Source organism: Colletotrichum navitas (genome assembly GCF_030913465.1).
Source record: "Colletotrichum navitas strain CBS 125086 chromosome Unknown LY79scaffold_37, whole genome shotgun sequence".
Classification (NCBI taxonomy): domain Eukaryota; kingdom Fungi; phylum Ascomycota; class Sordariomycetes; order Glomerellales; family Glomerellaceae; genus Colletotrichum; species Colletotrichum navitas.
In genome coordinates this window covers 208,258-230,399 of record NW_026850583.1, presented here as the reverse complement: position 1 = coordinate 230,399, position 22,142 = coordinate 208,258, and the positions used below count along the sequence as shown (strand labels likewise).

The 22,142-nt window shown below is 55.8% G+C and overlaps 9 protein-coding genes across 9 annotated transcripts; 3 read left to right on the top strand and 6 right to left on the bottom strand.

The window, feature by feature from the left end:
* Positions 1-1,190: 1,190 nt before the first annotated feature.
* Positions 1,191-3,939, top strand: LY79DRAFT_556689 (uncharacterized protein). Its single transcript, XM_060558038.1, has one exon. The coding sequence runs from the start codon at positions 1,460-1,462 to the stop codon at positions 3,470-3,472; it is 2,013 nt and encodes a 670-aa protein (XP_060413227.1). The 5' UTR covers positions 1,191-1,459; the 3' UTR covers positions 3,473-3,939.
* Positions 3,940-4,516: 577 nt separating this feature from the next.
* On the bottom strand, positions 4,517-5,153 carry LY79DRAFT_238255 (uncharacterized protein). Its single transcript, XM_060551720.1, has one exon. The coding sequence runs from the start codon at positions 5,036-5,038 to the stop codon at positions 4,625-4,627; it is 414 nt and encodes a 137-aa protein (XP_060413226.1). The 5' UTR covers positions 5,039-5,153; the 3' UTR covers positions 4,517-4,624.
* A 2,213-nt stretch (positions 5,154-7,366) lies between these two features.
* Positions 7,367-11,047, top strand: LY79DRAFT_670494 (hsp90-like protein; the record flags this gene model as incomplete). The annotated part of the gene is made up of 3 exons (XM_060563785.1): positions 7,367-9,188; positions 9,241-10,123; positions 10,180-11,047. 3 exons carry the CDS (start codon positions 7,367-7,369, stop codon positions 11,045-11,047), a joined length of 3,573 nt encoding a protein of 1,190 aa, XP_060413225.1.
* Positions 11,048-11,148: 101 nt separating this feature from the next.
* Positions 11,149-12,181, bottom strand: LY79DRAFT_238168 (uncharacterized protein). The gene has a single exon (XM_060551719.1). The coding sequence runs from the start codon at positions 11,888-11,890 to the stop codon at positions 11,249-11,251; it is 642 nt and encodes a 213-aa protein (XP_060413224.1). The 5' UTR covers positions 11,891-12,181; the 3' UTR covers positions 11,149-11,248.
* A 905-nt stretch (positions 12,182-13,086) lies between these two features.
* Positions 13,087-14,683, bottom strand: LY79DRAFT_238110 (Maf1 regulator-domain-containing protein). The gene is made up of 2 exons (XM_060551718.1): positions 14,432-14,683; positions 13,087-14,352 (listed from the first exon to the last, which is right to left on the bottom strand). The coding sequence occupies exons 1-2, from the start codon at positions 14,435-14,437 to the stop codon at positions 13,339-13,341; spliced, it is 1,020 nt and encodes a 339-aa protein (XP_060413223.1). The 5' UTR covers positions 14,438-14,683; the 3' UTR covers positions 13,087-13,338.
* A 1,308-nt stretch (positions 14,684-15,991) lies between these two features.
* On the bottom strand, positions 15,992-17,220 carry LY79DRAFT_238107 (Adaptor protein complex sigma subunit). The gene is made up of 5 exons (XM_060551717.1): positions 17,046-17,220; positions 16,946-16,979; positions 16,770-16,887; positions 16,433-16,707; positions 15,992-16,126 (listed from the first exon to the last, which is right to left on the bottom strand). Exons 1-5 carry the CDS (start codon positions 17,054-17,056, stop codon positions 16,079-16,081), a joined length of 486 nt encoding a protein of 161 aa, XP_060413222.1. The 5' UTR covers positions 17,057-17,220; the 3' UTR covers positions 15,992-16,078.
* Positions 17,221-18,362: 1,142 nt separating this feature from the next.
* On the top strand, positions 18,363-19,436 carry LY79DRAFT_580516 (glutamate-cysteine ligase modifier subunit; the record flags this gene model as incomplete). Its single annotated transcript, XM_060560113.1, has 2 exons — positions 18,363-18,388; positions 18,479-19,436. 2 exons carry the CDS (start codon positions 18,363-18,365, stop codon positions 19,434-19,436), a joined length of 984 nt encoding a protein of 327 aa, XP_060413221.1.
* Positions 19,437-19,683: 247 nt separating this feature from the next.
* On the bottom strand, positions 19,684-20,824 carry LY79DRAFT_517415 (exosome complex exonuclease RRP4; the record flags this gene model as incomplete). Its single annotated transcript, XM_060554931.1, has 2 exons — positions 19,684-20,509; positions 20,616-20,824. The coding sequence occupies 2 exons, from the start codon at positions 20,822-20,824 to the stop codon at positions 19,684-19,686; spliced, it is 1,035 nt and encodes a 344-aa protein (XP_060413220.1).
* A 325-nt stretch (positions 20,825-21,149) lies between these two features.
* LY79DRAFT_556675 (uncharacterized protein) lies at positions 21,150-22,037 on the bottom strand. Its single transcript, XM_060558037.1, has 2 exons — positions 21,783-22,037; positions 21,150-21,711 (listed from the first exon to the last, which is right to left on the bottom strand). The coding sequence occupies exons 1-2, from the start codon at positions 22,027-22,029 to the stop codon at positions 21,530-21,532; spliced, it is 429 nt and encodes a 142-aa protein (XP_060413219.1). The 5' UTR covers positions 22,030-22,037; the 3' UTR covers positions 21,150-21,529.
* Positions 22,038-22,142: the final 105 nt, after the last annotated feature.

The following is a 22,142-nucleotide window of genomic DNA, read 5'->3' as shown; positions in this document are numbered from 1 at the left end:
GCAGACGGGCCAACGGTCTCACCCACCAGAGGCCCTCGACCACTGGGACCACTTGAAACAAAACTTCTTGGCCGTCGTTGAGGGAAGAGGGTGTGGCTTCCTGCTTCTAGCTGCAGCGCTACTGCATCTCCCACGACCTTTGGACTCTTTCCTTCCTCTACTAGGTACTTGCCTGCTATGCAGTACCTAGGTAGGTAGGAAGAGCTCTCCATTCCCATCAATCCTCTTCTGGCTTCTCCTCCCCCCGCTCTCGAGCCCGCTCGTCTTAGTCCCGTCACCGTCGCGCGCGATATGGACCAACCACGACCCCCCGACACGTCGTCAACTCGTCCTGTTCTGTACACGCCTTGGGACGCATCGGGGGGGTGGGCAGTGATGCTCGACGTGTGTAGACGTGTGGGCGTGCGAGGCTCGCGTGGCCAACAGCCCTTCTCGTCCAGTCCTTTTTCTCGACTCCCCATCCTGGGACGTCCTGGGACGTGTTTCCCCCCAAGCAGACAGCCAGAAAGTGGCCATCCCGCGCTCGCGCCTTTTCCCTGGTCTCTCTTTTTTGTGTATTGTATTTGCTGCTAAAGTCTGTCCCCATGGAACCCGTGGACTTACACTTCCACGCTAGTCTTGCATATGCAGGTCTCGACAGACATGACTCACCCGCCAGTCGTTCCCACCGACGAGCGACGGGACGATGCGGGTAAGGGGGGCTGGTCGCTCAGCTTTTTTCTCTTCCGCCTCTTGTCTTGAGCGTGGCTGTTCTGTATCCATTTTCGCGCGACGCAGGAAAGAAGAGATGGGAAAAGACAGGGTTCGATCGAGCCTTGTCTGTGCCCCCCGGCCGAATCAGTCCCCTCTCTCTCATCCGAGTCTCAAGAGGAAACAGTATATATCCCGCCGCTTTCTCCTCTTCACTCCCCTTTCTTGTTGGCCTAATTTTGAAGATCTGGTTTACCCTATCTTTGCTTGTATCTATTTTCCTAGGAGGTAATTGGAACCCTCTTTGTTGTACCAAAGCTCTTTTGTTTTATACCCGACTGGTATCTCATCCCAGTCTCACATTATCATCGAACCCGAATCTGGTTGAGCAAGAAGAACGAGTTGTGGATAACCACCACTCGAACATTGACGAAGGAACTCATTTCATAAGAAAGAAACAAGGAGAGAAGACCAAGAAACCAAGCAAGGACGCAAGAAAGAAAGAAGAAAAGAAAGAAAGAAAACCATCTTCATAGTTCTTCCTCTATCCCGGGAACCCCGTCGTTCTTCATTTCTGAAATCGAACCTCCAAGCCAACCCCACACCCATCTAACTGATAACTACTTACAACATTTTGATCAATACACCAAGTCCGGCAACGACAGCCCGACTCTGGAGATAACGATAAGAAAAAACAACAAGCCCATCATCATTGAATCCTCGACAACAGCCACCCAGAGCCTGCGTCCCGCAACGACATGAGAAAGCCATGGCAGCGCTCCCAACCCCGTTCTACTGCCTCTGGCAGAAGGAACACTCGTCCCTAGGCTCCAAGGTCCTCGACCTCCTCCCAAAGCGCGACCTCGCGTCCCTCCGCCTCGCCAACTCCGCCTGCTGCAACATCGCCACGAAACCCCTCTTCAAGCGCATCCGCGTCACCTTCTCCGCAAACACCTTCACCAAGCAGTCCCGTATCCAGGCCCTCGCCCGCGTCGGCCACCACGTCGAGCACCTGCACTTCCACTTCGCCCACTCTGAAGCCACCTTCCTCCCGCCCCTCGTCCACCCCGCCACCGGCCGCGAGATCTGCTTCCTCTACACGCCACACACGAGCATGGCCTCGGTCCTGGCCCGGCCAAAGTACGCCAACACAGAGCTCGGCGAGATCCTGACCCAGCAGTACCCGCCTCTCTTCCACGCCGCCACCAACGTCCCCAGCTTCATCAACGCCATGCGCTACCTCGTCAACATCCGCCACCTGACCATCCGCTGCCCGGGCCAGGACCCGCAGGAGCGCTACCGCCGTGACATCGTCGACTACGCCATCATGAGCCTGCGCATCGCCGTCGAGCGCGCGCCCCTCGAGCGCCTCGAGAAGCTCTCCCTCTCCGGCATGCACCCCTCGGCCTTCAACTACCTCCGCCACGTCCCCGGCTTCGGCGCCGTGCCCTCGGCAGGCCGCCGCTGGAAGCAGATCCGCAAGCTCAACATCTCTGTCGAGGCCTGGGACTTTTATGGCCCCTCCCCTGGGCTCGACCACCTCAAGATCATGGACGACTACATCCGCCAGTTCTCCGGCACGCTCGAGAAGCTGCACTTCACCTGGCTGGGGCCCAAGGGGCCTTGCCCCATCGCCCTCGCCGCCGACCCGCTGTTCGCGCCGCCAAGGCAGTGCAAGAAGCTCTTCAACGAGGTGACGTCGCCCATGTCGCCGCTGCCGCCCGCGCCGAGCCGTAAGCCCATGCACTTCCCGCGCTTGCGGTACATGCAAGTGCGTAACGCCACCATGACGGCTAGCCAGCTGTCGGACCTGGTCGACGCCCACCAGAAGACGGTCAAGGAGTACGACTTTGACAACGTCGTGCTCATTAACGGCGGCGACTGGGACGAGGCCCTGGCGCCGCTCATGGAGACCGCCAGCGGCAGCAGCAGCGACATCTGGTCCCAGCATTCAAGGACCAACTCCGAGGCCGATAGCCTCCACTCGGCCGAGGCGTCCCACGACGACGACCTCCCCTCGCCATCCGCCGCGGCGGCCGCTGCCACTCGAGAACTACTCGACTTTGACCTCGGCAGTGAACTATACGTTGACGACGAGTACGACCCGTACGACCCGTACGACCCGTACCAGGGCCTCGACGAGGATCTGGCCTCAGACCTCGCGGCCGCCAAGGAGGCCAGCACCTCCTTCAGCACAGTACTCAAGAAGAAGCGCGTCCATCGGCGCAGGAAGCACCGCAAGGACGACGGCGGTGGCGGGAAGGAGGGCTCCTCGTCGCGGCATCACGGGGGCCGGAGCCACAGCCGCCACCGCAAGCACAGGCACCACAGGGAACAGCCCCCCGTGCCTGAGGAGGACGATGTCTTCCGCCCGTCGACCCCTGTACCCAACATCACGGCACCCATCCAGGACATGTCCCCGCATCCCGTCCTGTTGCAGCCTGCCGTGTACGACCCCAGCGCGAACCGATACACGGACCCGGAGGACGGCATTTCCTCGGTGCAACGGAACATCGAGCAAGAGGAGGCGCACCGCATGCTGGCCGAGGACGCGGCGATGCGGGTCAGCGCTCTGCGCAAGGCCAAGGCAGCGGTGCTGATGAAGCTGACCAAGGAGTTCACGCGCAAGGGCACTCCGGCGCCCGCGGCAGGGAGGGACAACTGCGGGCTGCAGATGCGGCTGAGGGAAGGGCTGTTTGGGAGGAGCTTTGTGAGTGTGTTACCCGACGACCGGACCATGTCAAGTCAGTCGGCAATAGTCCCGCTCATGGTGATGCGGTAGACGAGGACGGGTATGATGATAATGATGCTCTAACGACCCTATGTATCTGTTATGTTTGTCGGGAACGCGACGGCGCTGTGGGATCCTCCCTTGCATGGGACTTGGCAGGTCGGAAAGGCGAAGGCAAAGGGCAGGCAGGAAACAGACCGGGAAAGGTCTGCCGGAAACGAACGGTCTTGGTATTATGACCGACGGCAAAGAACTGGGAGGGAGGGCATTATGACTTTGTAATGACTTGACGACATGACACTTATTTTCCTTCAATGTGAATTTTTTCCCTAGTGTTTGGAGGGAGGCCATGGGTGATCCGAGTGCTCGGAGGGAAGACCGAAAAAAAGAAAGAAATGAATACAAACACAAATACAAACTCTAAACCGTTTCTCCTGAGCTTTCCCTTCTCCGTCAAAGACGTTTTCTCTAATGCCGTGAAAACGCGGGCGAGGCGCGCGTGTGTGTGTGTGGGTGGGTGGGTGGGTGACAAGCGCCGAGGACGGGGGACCGAGTTTGTGAGCGGGCAGGTGCGCGGCGCGACGTCGGCGAGGTCTTTGCGCGGGCGGGGTGACCGGGAAAAGGCCCTGGACAGAATCGTGTGCAGTGTTTCGTGGGCACGGCCGGTGGCGCTCGCCAGCAGGAAACACGCGCGCCTGGATATTGCTGTTGTGCTGCTTCCAGAGACACACCATGTCCCTGCAGCGCAACATGCCGCTTTGGCGAGGTAGATAATCTGCCGGGGCTTGATAATGTCGGCAGGCAGGCAGGCAGGCAGACAGACAGACAGACAGACAGATAGTCGGACTGAACCATCGGAATCTCGACAAACTCTTCGTAAAACGAGCGGGGGATGGCATTTGTATACATTGGCCATGTCAAACATGACCCTACGGTGGGCGGAGGCTGAGGGACGTATCCAAGGCAATCCCTCTTAAGGTCGTACATGTACACAATAATACTCTAATACCGGTACAGTCCTGGTAAGACCTCCCCCCTGGGACGAGCTGACTGACGCCTCCGCGATGAATGCAAAAGAGGCAAAGCCTGGCCAGCGGCGATGATTTGGGGTTAGACAAGAGTGTCGGCCTGGGCCTGAGCAAGCCACGGGAGCCGCTTTCGTCCGAGGCGTCCGTAGATAGCACCCTTTCCCACATCGTAGCCTCATCTCCGGGGCGGGAGGGTCATATCTCTTGTCATCTGGCATCCAGCAGCATGCCAGAGGGGGATGAGTCCTGAGGCAGCACCGGGAGTGAAAACCATTGGCTCGCGTTGCAATGGGGGGGTGAGTGATGGTTGCATTGTCAAGGGAGCCTGGGGAACCAGGGGTGGAACGCTGGCTAAGCGAGCAGGGGTGAAGGGGCGAGGAGGGGAGGAGGTCGGAACATGGGATTTCGGCGCAAGTGGCTTCTGTCTGGAGAGGACGAGATGGGGGAAAACGGCCGCAAAGCGCGGACCACGACCAGCACCGTTACCCAGTGGCCTGCGACGTGAGATTAAGAGAGGGAAAGGAAAAGGAATACCTCGATGACCCGCCGAAATGAGATCGCTGGCGGGCTCCTCGAGCGTGCACTGCATACTGTAAAGGTGGGAGGGAATGCCTTGGCTGCATAGATACAGTATTCAGTGGATCATGGATTGAATAATGCAAGAGGGCATGGGAATGTCGCCTTCCCCGACAACATGCACATAACAGCAGCCGCGGCCGTCTGAGAGCAAGGCAGGTGAAAGAAAGATTGTGGATGACGAGTGAGTGATTGAGTGAGAAAGTGAGCAAGTGAGCAAGTGAGTGAGTGAGTGGTCGGGTGATGATGAGTGAGCGAACCGGTAGGACCATCGTGCGCGGCGGCTGTTCTCATGAGACGACGAGGCAAGCATTGCCCGCCCATTGCACCGTGTTGCAAATCGCCGCAAATGCTGCCAGAGACGCGAATGCCATAGTCAGGGCCTAGACTGGCTGTGGACCTCTCGACTTTATCAGTCGGGACACGGACTCCCATTCCTCGTCCCGAGGAGCCACAAGGAGCCGGGGTGCCTGTCGGGTGTCGGCATCTGGACGAATTGAATTCACGGCTACGCTGATCGCTGATCTGTCTCCGGGAGACTGGTGAGAGACTTGAGAGGGACTTGTGAGGGACTTTGGGGGGGCTTCACTTCTCTTCTTTCCTTTCCTTGTCCTTCTGACACCCGCTCCGGGCAACCAACCACTTCTACCAACATTCAAAACACGCAACGCGTTTTCGCCTCAGCCAATCCGTACACCGAACGGCTCTGGCTTCCCGATTTCTAAGACCTCCCAGGCCTCTGAAGACTGTCCCCTCAAGCCGTCCGCCCCAAGCGTCAGTCGACCACTTCTTCCCCCCTTTCAGTCTGAGCGACTTGGCGATCTCGCGGGGAAACTCGTGGAATAGAAGGGGGCTGCTCTTCTCATCCAAGTCGCCCGTGTATTATTCTACGACGTTTGTGTACCTATCTATACCCTTTTCCTTCGTCCGTTCTTCAACGACTCGCTCTACCGTTCTTGGCTGAGACGAACGACGGAACTTAGAAAGGCCGTGGGTTGACCCAAACCTAATACATCCTTGCGAGGGGTCCCTTTTCAAGCCATGCGTGCTCATCGGCACTCTGCTGCCGCCATTAGCAGACGTAGCCCGGAATGGTCCCGTATCATCTACGGCCGCCTACGTATGGTTTGGGGGGGGGGGGGGGGGGGGGGCTCAACAACACATACCCGTTATTCACCAAGCTTCGCCCTGGTGAGACGCTATCCCGGTAGCGTCTTCCACGTGTGGTACTGGGCGCTCGCTAACGTAGCAAACCAAAAAACGGGCGAGCTCTGGGAGCGTCCTTGCGTACACGCATCCCCTGAGCAGGCGGGAAGACGGCCTCGCAGTGTGTATAGCCCAGCTAAGGTAAGTAAGGCAGCGCAAGCCCGAGCGATGCCGTAACTACCGGTATATTCGTACGTAGTTCTCGTAGCCGCTTCCATCACACCGAGCGACAGGAGTCCAAGTGTCGCTCCTGACACGACGTCCTATTCAGCCGTGATAACCGCGCCGTCATAGCCCGTGCAGAGGGGGGGACCATGACCGTCTCGTCTCGTCTTTGGCATTAGGTGATGACTGTGGTTGTCGTGTCTTGGTAATCTCGCGAGGCCTTGCCGTCCACTCCGTTCGTGGATGAATCCCCGCCGACGAGGCAGAGGAGAGAACCCGCCATGTTCGGCATTAGAAGGGCCATGTATCCTGCACTACATGTTTTTTTTCTTTTCTTTTCTCAATGGCGCTAGTCCGAAGCGAGGTAAAAGCTGCGTACCTCGCAAGTACTGCCGTAGCAGCAACCTACCCGGGGCCTCCCAGCTCCTCCCGTAGCTCCACCCTCGGCCGCTGGTCATCTTCTTTCTGGCTCGCCCTTCTCAGCCCATCCCGTTCCACTCAGTCATTCTCTCCAACCGACAACCAAGACAGTCAGTCTCTCGCCCGCAGCTCAAACCCCTTCCTTTTGTGACGAGTTCGCAAAATCGACTTTTGCGTCCTCCACCTTCATTTCGACTGCTGGAGCATTTTGGATCCCCCTTTCGCCGGCCCTTTCACTCACCAGAACACCAAGGACGTAGACCTTTTGCCTAGTCCCCCCCCTGCTCCTGCTTTTGTGGAGGGGAAAAAAAAAGGAACTGGGTCTTTGGGGAGATTGCGGATACCACCTCGACACAAATCACCGCGATCGTCGATCGTGCAGTTCACTCTCGGGCAACCGCGTGCCAAGCAATTCAAAGACTTGTGTTTTGCGATTCTCTCACTTGATAACACATCGTGGCGCTAGTCAACAGGAATTTCCGGGACACGCCGCTGCAGACGATGAAGCCCGCCCAGACACTGCCAGACTCGCCTTTATAGTCTGTTCATCATGGGCGTCAGGATCGCCATTCGGGAACAGCTCGCCTTCCTTGTGGTGGTTGCTGTCCTTCTTGGCTTGATGATTCTGTCTGTCCCTGTCTGGATATACGTCAACAAGTTCGTCACCGAGGTCGAAGGACGTGAGCTCGCCCTCACTGCCTCGCTCAAGGCATCGCGCGTCTCTGCCGAGCTCGAACTCCTCCAGTCCAGCATTGTTACCATCTCGTCCCGAATTCTGATTCAAAACTCCCTGTTCGACTTCTACGGCGGAAACGACACGGAGGGGAATTGGGCCCAGGCCAAGGATGATCTCAACAGTGCTCTGAGTGTTGGCGGTCTCAATGGGTTGCTACAAGGGAGGATCTACTCGAGAAACACCACTGGCAACGTTCACGGTCTGCTCAATGTCACCGGGGAGGGAATCCCCCGTATTCCATTGCCATATGGTGGCTCCAATGGACAGCCGGCCTACCTCTCCGATACCCCTGAGGGCTACCTGACTGCCCTCTACCCAAACATCACCTACACGGACCTTGGACGTCCTAACCAGTACAGAAACAACACCCAGGCCTTCGCTGCCTTTGCCTTTCCCGGCGTTCGCATTACGGCAAACGGTGGCTTGTTGCTTGGCCCCGTGGTGATCAACGAGACAACCGCCCTCATGTCCATCACTGTTCCGATCCGCTATAACCTGCAGCCAGACTTCGTACTAGGATATATGACACTCGTCGCCACGGCAAACTCTCTGATCAGTATCCGCAACTCCCGCGAAGGCTTGGGCAGTACAGGTATAGTGCTGCTCGTCGGGCCCACAACCCAATCCAACAGGTTCCCCTCAGACCAAGCAGTCAGCAACGCAACGTATCTGCCGGACAGTCGCAAAATAGGCGAGGTGCCAGTGAAGTTTGTGCTACCGCCCAACCCCTTGTCCGGTCAAGCCGATCGTCACAGCAAACGAAGCTCGGCGAACAGCCAAGACGATAAGCCATTTCCCATGAAGTCCTACCCGGCGGTTTTCGATTCTTTCGCCAAAAGATTCGCTTCCCCCAACAACTCAAGCTCCGTGCTCTCAACAAAGAACGAACAGGGCTATCCGGTCGCCGTGGGTTTCGCTAGAACCAATACCGCCCTCGTTAACTGGACAGTCGTGGTAGAGCAGGCCAAATCAGAGGTCGACCAGCCCATCGACACCTTGCGGAACATCATGTTGGGATGCGTCTTCGGCACCGCGGGTCTCGTCATCATCCTCATATTCCCCTGTGCTCACCTCAGCGTGAAGCCGATCAGACGACTCAAGACAGCGACGGAGAAGTCGGTCCAGCCCCCAGGCTACGAGGATGGATACTATTCTGATTTAGATGGCGGGACCCCCTGCTCAGGTGGGCTATCGTCTCGGTCAAAGCGGTCAAGAAAGGACGGGTTCATCGCGAGCATCTACCAGTTGGTGCGTTACAAGCATAGGGAGAAAGTTGCCTCCGACCACGACCGCGATTCAACCCGCCGCATCTTCAAAATCCCTGGCAAGGTTGAGAACCGCAAGCATTTCATCACCGACGAGCTCACCGAGCTGACAGAGACCTTCAACGACATGAGCGATGAGCTATTTAAGCAATACACCTCACTGGACCAGAAAGTCTTGGAACGGACGAGAGAGCTCGAGATCAGCAAGAAAGCGGCTGAGGCCGCCAACGAAAGCAAGACGCTGTTCATTGCTAACATATCTCACGAGCTTAAGACTCCACTGAACGGTATCCTTGGGATGTGCGCTGTTTGTATGGAGGAAAACGACATTCTGAGGATTAAGCAGTCTCTCAAGACGCTTTACAAATCAGGTAAGCTGAGATTGCTATATCGTTTCGTTTTGATGAAGCCAACAAGTTACAGGCGACCTGCTGCTTCATCTGCTTGAAGATCTCCTTAGCTTTTCCAAGAACCAGATTGGCCAACAGCTCAACCTGGAGGAGAGGGAATTTCGCCTGGCCGACATCAAGTCGCAGATCCTGACCATCTTTGATAAGCAGGTCAAAGAGGGTCGGATCACACTAACTGTCAACTTTCTCGCTCTCGAAGCCATAGAACTTGGCAGCCCCGAGAGAACAAGCACAGACAACAGGCTGCCTGCCCTTGGCCCACACGGTACCGGCAGACTGAAGGACATGTGTCTCTGGGGCGACCAACACCGCATTCTTCAGGTTATCATCAACCTAGTGAGTAACAGTGTCAAGTTCACGCCGGCGGGTGGTAGGGTAGATGTTCGCATCAAGTGCATTGGCGAGGTGGAAACTCCGCCAGCGAACGACGGCAGCCGCTCTTCGTCGTTCTCCAAGGATTCCCGACGACACAGCCGGCCCCGGCACCGGCTCGGTTCCAACTCCAGCCAGTCTGTGATCTCAAAGGGAGGTTCAACTTCTGAGCCTGTTAAGGGCACTGCCTTGGTTATTAACCCGATGGAGCCCAAGTCGACACCGCACATCTACGTCCAGGAACGGTCTCCCACACCGCCGCCTCCCGGAGCAAAGGCGTATCTTTTCGAATTCGAGGTCGAAGATACCGGTCCGGGTATTGCTGAACACATGCAACAGAAAGTTTTTGAACCTTTCGTGCAAGGCGACTTGGGATTAAGCAAGAAGTATGGCGGGACGGGTCTCGGCCTGAGTATCTGTCATCAGCTCGCGACCCTCATGGGAGGCTCCATTTCCCTGAAGAGCACCGTTGGGGTTGGCACGACTTTTACCATGCAGATTCCCCTGAAATACGTCAAGAACAAGTACGTCTCCTTACCAGCAGGACAGAGGACAAAATGCTAACGTGAGCGTATCACAGGGCATCAAGCACCGCCTCCAGCAGTGTCAATTCTCGAACTCCGAGTGTTGATGCCATCGACAAAATTGAGAGCACCCAGAACTCGAAACGCAACTCTGGCGGAACCCCCGTCAAACCGCCCATCAAGCCAGCTAATGAGACCAATGCGAAAAATCTCCTGGATCAGCAGCCAAGGCTAGTCGGTCTCAGTCAGCCGTTCTTTGCATCCAACCCAGCACCGAAAGGAAAGCGAAACTCTAGGGATCAGATGGCAGTAATCGACAAGGCGATGGCCACCAAGGCCAATCCGGAGGTAAAACTACGAGTGCTTGTTGCCGACGACAACTCGACGAATATTGAGGTCGTCAGCAAGATGCTGAAGCTTGAAGAGGTCTACGATGTCACCGTAGCCAAAGATGGCCAGGAGGCTTACGACCTTGTCAAAGCAAACATGGATAACAACAAGGGTTTCGATGTCATTTTCATGGACGTCCAGATGCCGAACCTCGACGGGCTCCAGTCCACGAAACTCATTCGCAAGATGGGCTACACGGCTCCCATCGTTGCATTAACGGCTTTCTCGGAAGAGAGCAACGTGAGGGAGTGCATGGAGAGCGGCATGAACGAGTTCCTCAGCAAGCCTATCCGACGCCCAGCATTGAAGCAGGTTCTCAAGAAGTTTGCCACGATCCCGGAAGAGCCCGAAACGACAAGTCTGACCAGAAAGACGACGCCGGAGCGAGCCACGTCCGAGAAACTAAAAGAAGCCAATAGCGGTACCGCCCCGGAGTTGAACGAGAAGGGGGATGCGATCCACCCAAACGGGAACGGAAACGGGAACGCAATCGCGGCGGCATCCGAGCAACCTCTGTCAGAAAAGGGGGCATAGTAGACGTTTAATGACTTTTTAGCAGTGGGCAGGATACCTCCCCCTTTGTTTTTCTCATTTTTTTTCGTTTTGAGATGCGTTGCTACACATTGGATTCCCCCTTTTCTTTCGTCTGGCGACGTGGAAAAGTTGGCGTAAGGGCGTATTACAGTTTTGCTATTTCTTCTCTTTTCACTTCATTTCTTAGTCTCCCTTGATCGTCTACTGTATTCGTAATGAACCCCGCCCAGACTGGGATCGCACTGATTTAGGCTTTCCTTGCAAGTCGGGCCTGGGTATATGGCAACATTCTGTTACTTCTGGGAGCGAAAACGGGTTGGGGTGGTAACATTTGCAGCGAAGCAAGCGGAAAGACGGACGAGGAGGAGCCACGCAGGTGGACATGGTGTCTTGCTGCTCAAGGCTGGGCAGTGCAAGGGTATTGTAGTTCAAATGTTGCGGGAGGCCACCCGGGATCTGTCTCTTTGGAGACGAGCACGAAAGCAAGAAGGCGAGAGAGCGATGAAGTGTGGACATGAGTTGGTTTGAATTTTTCTTTTCATGCAGGGCGAGCGAGCAAGCGGCGTTCCGGGCGTACACGAAAAAAACACCCGGACATGAGATGAGTGCCATTCCCCCTCGATCATTCACACGGGATCGGGACGCGGAAGGGATTGGCAATACGAGAAAGGGCATGGCAACGGGACGAACGAGGCTGGAAACCGGGACGGAAACCCCCCCCCCCCCCAAGAGCTCTCTGCAGGAGAGAACAACACACGCGGGAGTCTGAAAAGAGGAAAGGAAAATCCTTGAACATAGATTACAATGTCGAGTAGATGATGAACGCACATATCCATCCATCATACTTCTTCTTCCACCATCCCCCGCGCCGCCATCAGGTCTCTCTCGCTTCTCGTCCTCTGCGTGCCCCACATCCCGCTCTTGAGCAAGTCCTTCACTCCTCGGACAGTGCTCGTCGCCTTCCTCGACGGCCGACGAAGGTCTCGCCGCCGTGCATTCGATGTGCTCAATAGGTAAGAGGAAGGGGGTTAGAGGGCTATCCAAGAATCCGCCAAGCCGGTGTTCGGAACCGATCCACGGGACGGGTTAATGGGGCTAGGACCCCCCCCCTCAACCTACCCACCCACCCATACACCTCCAGACCGTCGAACCCCGCTCCCGCGAGGCCAGCGCCCTTCTCCGCACTTTGGCCATCATTGGGCACACGAAGGAGTTGGGGGTACGGGGAAAGGGGAGACGGGTACCCCCGAGAGAGAGAGAGAGAGCGGGGGGATCGTGGTCCGAGGCATGATCAGGATGAGACATGCGAAGTCGCCCTCGGCCCTCGGCCGACGTCCAGGGCCAGGTTCTCGAACCCGGAGGACGGGAGAGAGGCCATGCCGGTATGACAAACCGGCATCTCGAGATATCAGAGATGCCCAGATATGATTACTGAATATCATTTTAACACACGGGGGGGCGGGGGGCGGGGGGCGAACGCGTGTGATGGAGAAGGCCGTAGGAGTTCATCATTCAACACAGTACTCATCCAGAACCAGGCTGAAGGTACGAATTTGTTGCTACTCGTTTCGTCACTGCGTACAGACCAGGAAAAGAGACAGGAAAAGCAGAAACATCACGAAAGGATCCCCTTGGCATGTGTATCCCCCCGGAAACCCAACTCCAGCATATATGTCCAGATCCAAACGCGTCGCTGTCAGATGACCGAATATGGACTCTTGGGAACCCAGGAAAAAACTCCCGACGTTGTTCATTTGACAACCCACACCTCGCCCCAGCCCTTTTAATCCTGTTTGCCATCCAGGACCAATGTCCGCATGCACCGTACCCTAAAACCCCCTCCCGTGCTTCCGTTTCCCTGCCAGCGCCACCTGGCAAGAAAACATAAGGGTATCGCCGCCATCGATCGAAACGACAGGAAAGAAAAAAGAAAAAAATAATAAGAAAATAGTAGGCAAACACTCGTTGCCAGCGTACAGGTTCAACGACAACGGGAAGGAAAACCAAACTCAGCAATAATCAAATAAAACTGAAGTAATTACTCGAACGTAAAAAAGGGAAAACAAAAATAAATTGAAAGACAATGGGCCGTTGAATGGTGCCCATGTCGTGAGCTGGCCGTGACAACTTCATCAGTGTGGAGTTGTTGTGCTTCAGCGGGTGTAGAGAGCTACCCTTGCAAGCTCTGATAAGCGGTGTTGAATCAGTGACTCCGTTTCGTCATAATGGCTCTGAAAACATGAGAGAAACGGGGAAGCGTGAACAGGTCATGCGCCAGTGTGGAGTAGTCCTCAGATCTCCATGTGGGCCACGACGTCCTCGCTCATGCGCCGTACCGGACTCTTCGGGTCAGAGTCGGTCTCGTCGTCCTCCTCTTCGTCGTAGAAGAAGCGCTCTTCAGTGTAGTCGTCGTCGGAAAACGGGACTAAGTCGCCGTCGGCACCTCGATTCCATAGGAAGCCGTCACTTTGCTCGTCGTCTTCGTCGGGTGCTACCAGTTCGGCGTCACGGTTACCGAGCCAGTACTTGGCGCGCTTGTTGGCACCCAGTGCGTCAAACTGGGCACCGCGCGTCCGCTTTACAGAACCGGAAAGCGCCGGTTGCAAGCGCGGCGATTGTGAAGAAACGACGGGAACGACTCGCACGTAAAGATAGGCGACTCGCTTCAACGCGCGATTGAAGAAGAAATAGTGAGCGGCCCAGATTGCAGACTCATCCTCTTCAAATGGGTCGACATCCGGGTTGTAGCTGAAGACGGTGCACTCGTTCAGGCGCATCTCCTTATCGATCTTGGACCAGCAGTGTGGGCCCCACACCGGCTTCGTCTCCGAAGACGTGGCCTGCTCGATTGGGTGAGCCTCAACATGGGGTCTGACATTCTGCAGGATCGAGTCCAGGTTTCCCATCACCCGCCGCAGATTTCTCTCCTTTTTGAAGTCGCCTGGTCTTAGAACGTGAGAAAAGTCGTAGTGCTGATGGCTCGCGTTCAGGGTCGCGATCAGGTAGGCAAATGTGCGACGACTTGAAAGCTCCGATAAGGGACCAAACGCGCTCGAGTGCGAGAACATTTGCATGTTGGGAGACGTTGCCAGCATGGCTTCGCGGTCCGGCGGCGACAGGCTGGCGCCGAGCTTCAGCAGGGCGGCATGTTGTGAGCTCAGATCCTTGTCAATGTTTTTATATAGTTTCTTGTCGGAGCCGGTCGACTTGGTCGTATACAGATCGCATCCGCCAGTGACATTGCAATCGGGGGTGTTGAAGTTCAGAGCGCCAGTGACGGCGTCGAAGTCTTGCAGCGGTAGGTACTGCGAGCTAGGTTAGCAGGGTGTCGCGGTGTAGGGTGCGACGCATTGCTGCCTGCTGTGAACAGCAGAAGAAGCGCACCTTCATTTTGATAGGTCTGGGTCAGGTGTGGTAAAGAAGATGAGGTGAGGCTTTGAGGCGCAGGCATTCGTAGACTGTCGTAAAGTGGCTGACCAAAACCCAAGGGCGCTCTGGCTAATGATCTGAGGGTTGCAGTGAGCTTATCGCCGGTATCGCGCTGCGATCAGGTTGTTGTGATGGAACCGTCGGATTCCTAAGTGCGAACGTGTCGAATGATGTCACGGGAGTTGGGCGTTGCGCCAGATTAAGATAGGGGTGGGTGCGGGTATCGGAAAGGCGGTGACCTGGATTCTAATGTGTGGTGATTCGAAAACCAAAGACGCGATAAGACGCAAGTGATGCGTCGCGAGAAGGATGGATGAAGTGGTGATGGAGAGGCTGCTGTCTGTGTTTCGATGGAAGCCGAGAGCCTGTGCCTGCTCTAGATAAGGCAAGGAGCGACTCGACCCTGTAGATCAGTTCGGTTCGGATGGATGAACGGAGACTAGACGCGATGCGCCTAGTAGTTGATCTGGTCGACAGACATTACTGAATAACGGATGGTGTCATGGGGGGGCGTATTGGGAAGTTGGATAATGATATGAGAGAGACGGAGGGGTAGAAGGAGAGAGGGATGGGGTGACGCCGTGAGTTTAAAGCGCGAAGCGGGAGCGAGCGAGCGGGAAGGGAGTCGGTAGCCGATGGTGGTGCTGTCGCAGAGCATACTCGCAGGTGCGGTGCCGGTATGAGGTGACGACTTACTTCCCTGGGGTGCGTGGTCTGTGTGGTCTGGGTGCTGAGTGCTGCTACACCGTGCTATCGCTGCTGGTTTATGGGTCCTGGGTCTGCCGGTATGTTCCCCGTGTCCGCCTGACAAGGTCCCCGCTCCAGTCACGTAGAAGCTACCGTATGGCAATGTTGAGGGTGGTCCAGTCTCAAGATAGGAACTGATAGTGAATGGGACCGACGGGGGGGCCTGTGACAAAGCATATCTTGCTCGACACTCTGCGGAGTCCTTGGCACCGGATTCGCGGGGGACCGCTTTGGAAGTCGGGGACCAGCCCCTGTTCCCTTGCTGCTTGTTAGAAGGGGGGCGCCCCTTTTGTTCCTACTCCTCTCCTTTGGAGAGCTAACAGTGGGTCGTTCGTCAACTCTGTCGAGTCCACGCCGCACCCGGATGGGGGAACAGGCGGCAATCTCCAAGCGAATGAGGCGCCGTCAAGAGACCACGAGGGCTTGTAGTCCGTTTCGCGACATGACTTCATACTGTCTCTGGCAACATGAAGAATTGGAGGTCCCTCTTTGTGTTCGTAAAGCTCGTCTATTTGTTAATTGTTACGGCTTTTGCGTGGAGCGCATTGCTTCTCGAATGACGCCGCCCACCCTGGCCCCGTGTCTGGCTTCTATGTCTTCTCTGGACGAAGCGAAAACCCGGAATCGACAGGCTTTGTGGATGCGACTGTGCAACCCGCACCGCTCGATGTTCTTCTCTTGATATGGAGAAGGTGGTTTTCCACCTTCCAAGATCTATGCACACAAAAGACCACCTGGGCCACTCCTTTCATATCCGCACAGGCGCGTGTCTTCTTCGTTGCGCATCAGCCGCTTGTTCTCCTGGCATGTCATGCATCTGCCTGGTGCCCGTCACCGGCCAATTGGACCTTTTTCTCAGAGAATACCGCTTTTCTTGAGAGACGACGTGACCGCTTCCGTTTCCTGCATACGTGGTAAAACGCCCATTAGCTAAAAATGCTCGCCAAAGCCATGCCAAGCATGGCTAACGCAACACATATATATAGGTTGTGGATTCGGTTCGGGGCTTGTCGTTTCCGAGCATCAAGTCGCAATCCAGTGGATAGATACACATTGAAGCTGGGTTACATAATTTTTGTAACTTCGTCCTCGACCTGAAGGGGTTAGGGAAATATGGTCAGCCCAAGACTTGGTCCGTGGCGCGCAGCTGCAATTCGTCGTCTTGAAGGCAGGTATATCAATCTGAAAGCAAGTGTGAGCTACACGTACCTCCATGTCTTCGAGCGAGTCCTGTTGTGATATACAGCGCAGGACATTCTTTTTACTGCTTTCTTGCAGTTCCCCGGCCAATAGCAGCTCATCCAAAATGTAATAGGCTTTTGTGAACGAGAAGATGATATCAAGCTCGCAGACGTTGCCGTAGTACTTGTCCATCTGCTCGACGTAGCGGTGGATGATTTCGAGGGTGATCAGCTCATTGTCTTCCGAGGCGGCGCCGGCGATGAAGAATAGCGAGGCATATCTGCGGTAAACAATCTTTGAATCTACGTGAAACATGTCAGGCAATGCTCGGCTACGATACTGTCGGACTCCGATGGTAACTGACCCTTGTACTCGAGGAAGTTGCACATACGGGTTCTACGGGCGAGAACCAGCTGGGAGACGTCCTTGACAATCTTGGCCTTCTCCCTCGGCGACAGGGTGGTGAACCACTTCGCAAGGCGCTGTACAAATGATTTGTTAGTTAAGGTAGCTGTCTGTATGAAGGGGAATAACCCGTACCACTTTGCCCTGGCGAGAAAGAAGAATGAGGTAGCTGCATCATGGGTTAGCTGTCTTGCTCATATGCACCGACAAGGATGGCGAGGGGGGGCGAACGCACTGGATAGCCATGATGATGCTCTCACATCACCACAACGAGGTGTACAAGAGGAAAGGTCGAGGGTGTTGAGGACCTCAGACTGGTGCCGTAGGCTTGTAGTCAAGCAGAGCAGACCGAGCTATGAACTGCGGTTGGCGACGAACTGCAAGATGTCGTGTGGTGATGCCCCTTTGTCACGTCAGGCTGGCAGGCTCAAGGTGTCCAGAATTGGTGGCAGGTGCGCTTTACGCTGTGGTGTCCTCAGGCAGGCACCCGATTCACCGAACCTCCTTACCTACCAATTGTGGAAACCTGTCGCATCTGCATCATCAGGCAAACTGGGCACCTGTTGACAGCGGGCTTACAGAACCCAGTAGACGTATGGCAGTACTGGAAACGCCCTAGAGTAAACACTAGGGCGTTTTAACACGCTGACAAACCATGGGGACTGCCTTGTTTCGCTGTGCACAGGCCCTTGTGCAGAACAAAGCTTGTTCTTCAGTGGCTGGTTATCTTTGTGTGCCTCATATCGTCCTCCGATGCCGATGACACTGTCGGGTGGCCTGAGTCGAGTAGCCGAGCAGAGACTCATGCCAACGACGGCATGTGGCCGCAACCAGTGGGGGATTTGGGGGTTCACCCCCCTAGGGGAAGCGTAGCCTAGGTACATTGTACATAGGTACGGAAAGCAAATCACTTCCTGGCTGGCGCGTTAGGCGACACCCCACTGCACCGCTGACCTTCCCGGAGTTGCGCTCCTGCAGCAGGAATGGAGGGGTGGAAGGTGGGATGATGACAAAATGAGTGCCGCTACCACAACGAAAGGCCATGATTTTGCTTGTGTTGCGCTCTCTTCCTTCACCTCGGCCAACAAAACGAAAGAAACACTCTATCCACCTTCGAGTTCCAGAACCGTTTCTCGTCCTTCTAGAACTCGGCCCCCTCCTCGCCTGCACCTCACCGTTGCATAATAATTACCACATTCCCAAGCCCTCTAGCTCCGTTTTAGGACTTTCGATAAACGGTCTAGCATCCGCATGCTACGCCTATTATTAATCACCCTGTCTCCCCTGTGAATCCCGAGCGGAGCGCACCTATCCTTATCGGCGCCGCCAGATTCGGATTGTTAATCAACCCCTCCAACAGACTTTAGGAAGAAAGAAAAAATACTAGGTGCCAAACAGAGGGGGTAAAAGTGCTGAAGAGAGACAGAGACAGCCTCACAGTATTGCGCAATCAGAACTTCTAGCAACGCAATCTAATCCAGCCTACCGTGCCATCACGTCTGATATTTAGCCAACTTACCAAAAGTCGACTTCCACCACCATAACCGCCGTCATGACGAAACTCATTCTTTCCACGGGGTTTGTACTGCCTTCACATTTTCCCTTGTTGTGTTTGCATAAACTCGATCCGCGCCCTGATGCTAATTGGTGATCCTCCGCCACGTACAGAAATATTGTCTCAGGCGGCCCCTCCATCATTCGTAAACCGGGTGCCTACAGATCAAACCTTGAACTTACCAACTCGCTGCGAAGCAACTTCCTCGCCGCCCAGCAAGACTACTCGTCCACCGATGAGTCCTCGCCTATCGACGATGAGCCCGTCAACGGAAATGGCGCTCTAAATGGCCACTCGAATGGCTTCTCCCATCATTCCTCTGGTCGCACTGCCATCGACCAGTGGACCGCCCGTGAGAACGACATCCTCTACATCCCGCGCATAGACTGGTCCTACTCTGGCCTACAAGAGGAACCCGATAACTACGACATCACTGTGAAGCTGTTTTTCCTTCCCAATGCCCTGGCGCAGGACCGCGCGCAGTATGTTCAGGACGCCTTGAGCCTCGTGCGGAAGGAGTTGGGCGTCACGACGATAGATCTTCTTATCGCCTCCTTCCCCGGCATGTCGTTCGAGGGCGATTGCGAATGGGAGGCCGACACACGCAACGCCTCTCAGGGCAATATCGACGAAGAGGCTGCGACGTGGACGGTGCTGGAGGATCTATACAAACGCGGCGAGGTCAAGGCCCTCGGCATTTCCGAGTTCGGCACGGAGAAGTTGGCCAAGTTTATCAAAAAGGTCAGCGTCCGCCCGGCCGTCGACCAGATCAACATCAAGGACTGTTGCAGCGTGCCCCCCTCGCTGGCCAAGCTGGCCAAGACCGAGGGCGTCGAGCTGCTCGTTCACACCGACTGCACCGACATCCTTCCCCGCGGCACCCTCCGTGAGCTCCTCGGCCACGGCCTGCAGGGCGCTGGCGTCCTCGCCGACCCCGTCGAGGGTGAGGACGGTCTCGAGGGTGAGCTCACGCCGGAGTGGGTGGTCAAGTACACTGCGTTTGTGAAAGACCGGGGCGTCATTGAGAATAAGGGCTATTTTGCTGGCGCGGAGCTGGTTGAGACCTCGTAGGAGTGAATATTCCATGCTGTTGGACACATTTTTTCTTGATACCATGGCTTGGATATACAGCCTTCCTATAGATACATACTGCATAGCGTTTCTAATGTCTGACGACTCAGGGTCTCTTTGACGGCTTATACGAGGCTTCCCCTTTTGGTATCCATTAAGAGTCTCATCTCTCGAAGACGTCTCTTTTATTTCATTTCATTTTGCATAAACATCCCTTTTTGAGCTTCCGCTTTCACGGTGACGCAGCCTATTCCCTCAGCAGAGTCTCGGCGAGCCTCTTCCCCCTTTCGCCGCCAAGGTAAATGTCGTCGTCGACGCTCTCCAGGCCCATTTCGACCGCCTCCTTATACCCCCTGACCACCAGCTCCTCCTCGACTCTCAGCCCGTTCTCTACCAGCGCCAGGATGACGCTGCGTATCCGCGCGATCTCGCGCATCGTCTCGGTGTCAATCCGGTCGTTCTGACTCGAGTAGACGTTGGCACTAACACTCTCCTCCATGCGGTTGAGCCCTACGCTCTCGGGCACGTCGCTCTCGACGTGCTTGCTAATCCAGATGAAGCCGTTAACGCCCAGTGTGACATGCACCTTGCTCGCGCCCCGCGCTGCGTCCATGACCCACTGCTGCCGCTTGGCCCGCACGACGCCGCCGCCGCCGCCGGTGCCCGTAACGGCGACAAAGACGCCGTTGCGCAGCTTGCCGTACTTGAGGGAGCGCGTGTGCAAACTGGCGGCGCCGTCCTGGTGCAGTTGCTGGACCTCGGCCACCACTAGGTCGCCTTCGGCGAAGAAGGACCGGATCTGCAACTCGTCCGTGTCGGTGCGCTTGCGGAGGATGCCGCCAGGGAGGTTGATGGCCGAAATCTGGAGGATGGCGAGCTGCGAGGAGCCGACGTCGACGCACCAGCGCTTCGCTTGGACCTCAACGATGCGGCCGACGACCAGGTCACCAATCTCGGGGGTGTAGCGGGCGCGGAGGGGGCGGACGGAGAGGAGCTTGTTGGTGCGGGTCACGGTGCCAGCGACGGAGGAGACGATTTCCGTCGTCGTGGGGGTGATGTAGGTGCCGTGGCCTCTGTCTCGTTTGTCAGTTTGGGCGAATCCTGCTGTGCAGCGCAAGCAAGGAAGAGCTCATGGGAGAATGCCAAGAGGGTCGGTCAAGAGCAGAAGAGCGAACAAACCTCATCCACTGGGGGTCATCGGTGATGACCTCACCCGGTGTGACAATCTCGTAGTTGTCGCCACGGGAGCGCTTCGCCGGGGGCATGGGAATGTCGCCCTCGATATCGACGCCACCTTCAGAGTCCGAATCCGAGTCCGCGGCAGCGGCAAAGTGTGTGGGCTTGTGCTGTGACGGCGTGCCCCTCGGGGCAAGGATTGTGATGGGCATTTTTTTTTTTGTAGTAACGGCGACAAGGCCGTGGGATGGCGGGTCGGTGGTGCCTCGAAGGTGATCTTTCCGTACTCAGATTTTCTCGATCTATTCGAAATATTCGGCTCAGCTGTTACGGGGATCGATTCGCAGTGGTTGCTGTGTTGTGTCGTGGTTTGGTGGTTGGGTGAGGTCGAGGTTGACTGGGTGCAAAGAATTTTTGGTGAAGCTGTGGAGGGGCATATTGGAGCAGGATGGATAGCGACACCAGCATCTTCGAATTTGCGACTTCACAAGACCCTAGATATCAATACAAGCAAGTCACAATGAAAAATGCCAAGATGAACGTAAAGGTATTTTGATTCATGTTTTCGCTTTTAGTATGACAGTGTTATACAGTATTATTACAGCACCATTCAGCCGTAGCCGGATGCTTGGTTTAGCCATCGTTGATTGTAAACAACGGGAGCATCCCGCCTCGAATGATCCCGATGTGTAACCCATACTAGACTTAGCCAGTTATCAAATGTATCCCTCCAAGCTCTTCAATAACAGTGGCGTAATCGTAGGCCTTGCTCGCTCCATAGCGAATTGTCAGAGACAACAACAGCCGTTCCGACAGCTCGTGACATGGCCCTGTATTTTTTACGACCGCCGTGGTATAATCGTTTGAGTGGTGTTTATGTTGTTGATCTGATATGCCCTCCTTCCCTTGAGGTTCCGTTACCGGAACAACCTCCACAGTCCGAGGTAGGCCAGGCCCATCGAGATGCTAGCGACACCGAACTTGCGGCTTCTCATGCCGAACATCGAGCCAGATTTAAGGATCGCCGCGCGTTGCCGTTCGAGGTGACCCATGCCTGTCAGATAGTTATACGCTGCGAGACCGAGGAAAGCACCGCCTCCTGTACGTGAGAGAATCGCGATTAGTACCGTGGTAGCCTTTGAGCGCAGCAGGCAGCTTAGGGGTCCTCACCAACTACTCTGCAAGACGTGCAATCATCGCCGCGGTCCTCACGCAGGAGCTGGTCGAGGTTCTCGGGCTTGTCGAGGGTACCCACGCTGGGGATCTTGTCGCCTCCTCCGATCATGGCGACACTTTTCAACGTTGAGCTTTTTGAAAAAGGGTTGGATTGACTGGTGTGCTTTTTGTGACAGGATGCGATGCTTGTGACCTTGTTGCAACTGCTGTATAGGCTTGAAGCTTTGCACCCGCGTTGCATCTGATTGGCTGACCTGGGCCGTCTCCCCTTGCAATAACATTTACTCCCATCATTGGCGGGTAGGAGCGGCGGCCCTCCAGCCGGGATGTGTGGCCCCTCCAAAGGCTCGGGGA

Coding starts and splice junctions, on each gene's coding strand:
- LY79DRAFT_556689 (XM_060558038.1), top strand. CDS start 1,460: ATGGCAGCGCTCCCAACCCCGTTCTACTGCCTCTGGCAGAAGGAACAC.
- LY79DRAFT_238107 (XM_060551717.1), bottom strand. Junction 16,708..16,769: donor CAACTTCCTCGAGTACAAGG/GTCAGTTACCAT, acceptor TGTTTCACGTAG/ATTCAAAGATTGTTTACCGC. Junction 16,127..16,432: donor ACTCGCTCGAAGACATGGAG/GTACGTGTAGCT, acceptor CCACGTATGCAG/GAAACGGAAGCGGTCACGTC.
- LY79DRAFT_238168 (XM_060551719.1), bottom strand. CDS start 11,890: ATGATGGATGGATATGTGCGTTCATCATCTACTCGACATTGTAATCTA.
- LY79DRAFT_238255 (XM_060551720.1), bottom strand. CDS start 5,038: ATGCAGTGCACGCTCGAGGAGCCCGCCAGCGATCTCATTTCGGCGGGT.
- LY79DRAFT_556675 (XM_060558037.1), bottom strand. CDS start 22,029: ATGCAACGCGGGTGCAAAGCTTCAAGCCTATACAGCAGTTGCAACAAG. Junction 21,712..21,782: donor CACGTCTTGCAGAGTAGTTG/GTGAGGACCCCT, acceptor TCTCACGTACAG/GAGGCGGTGCTTTCCTCGGT.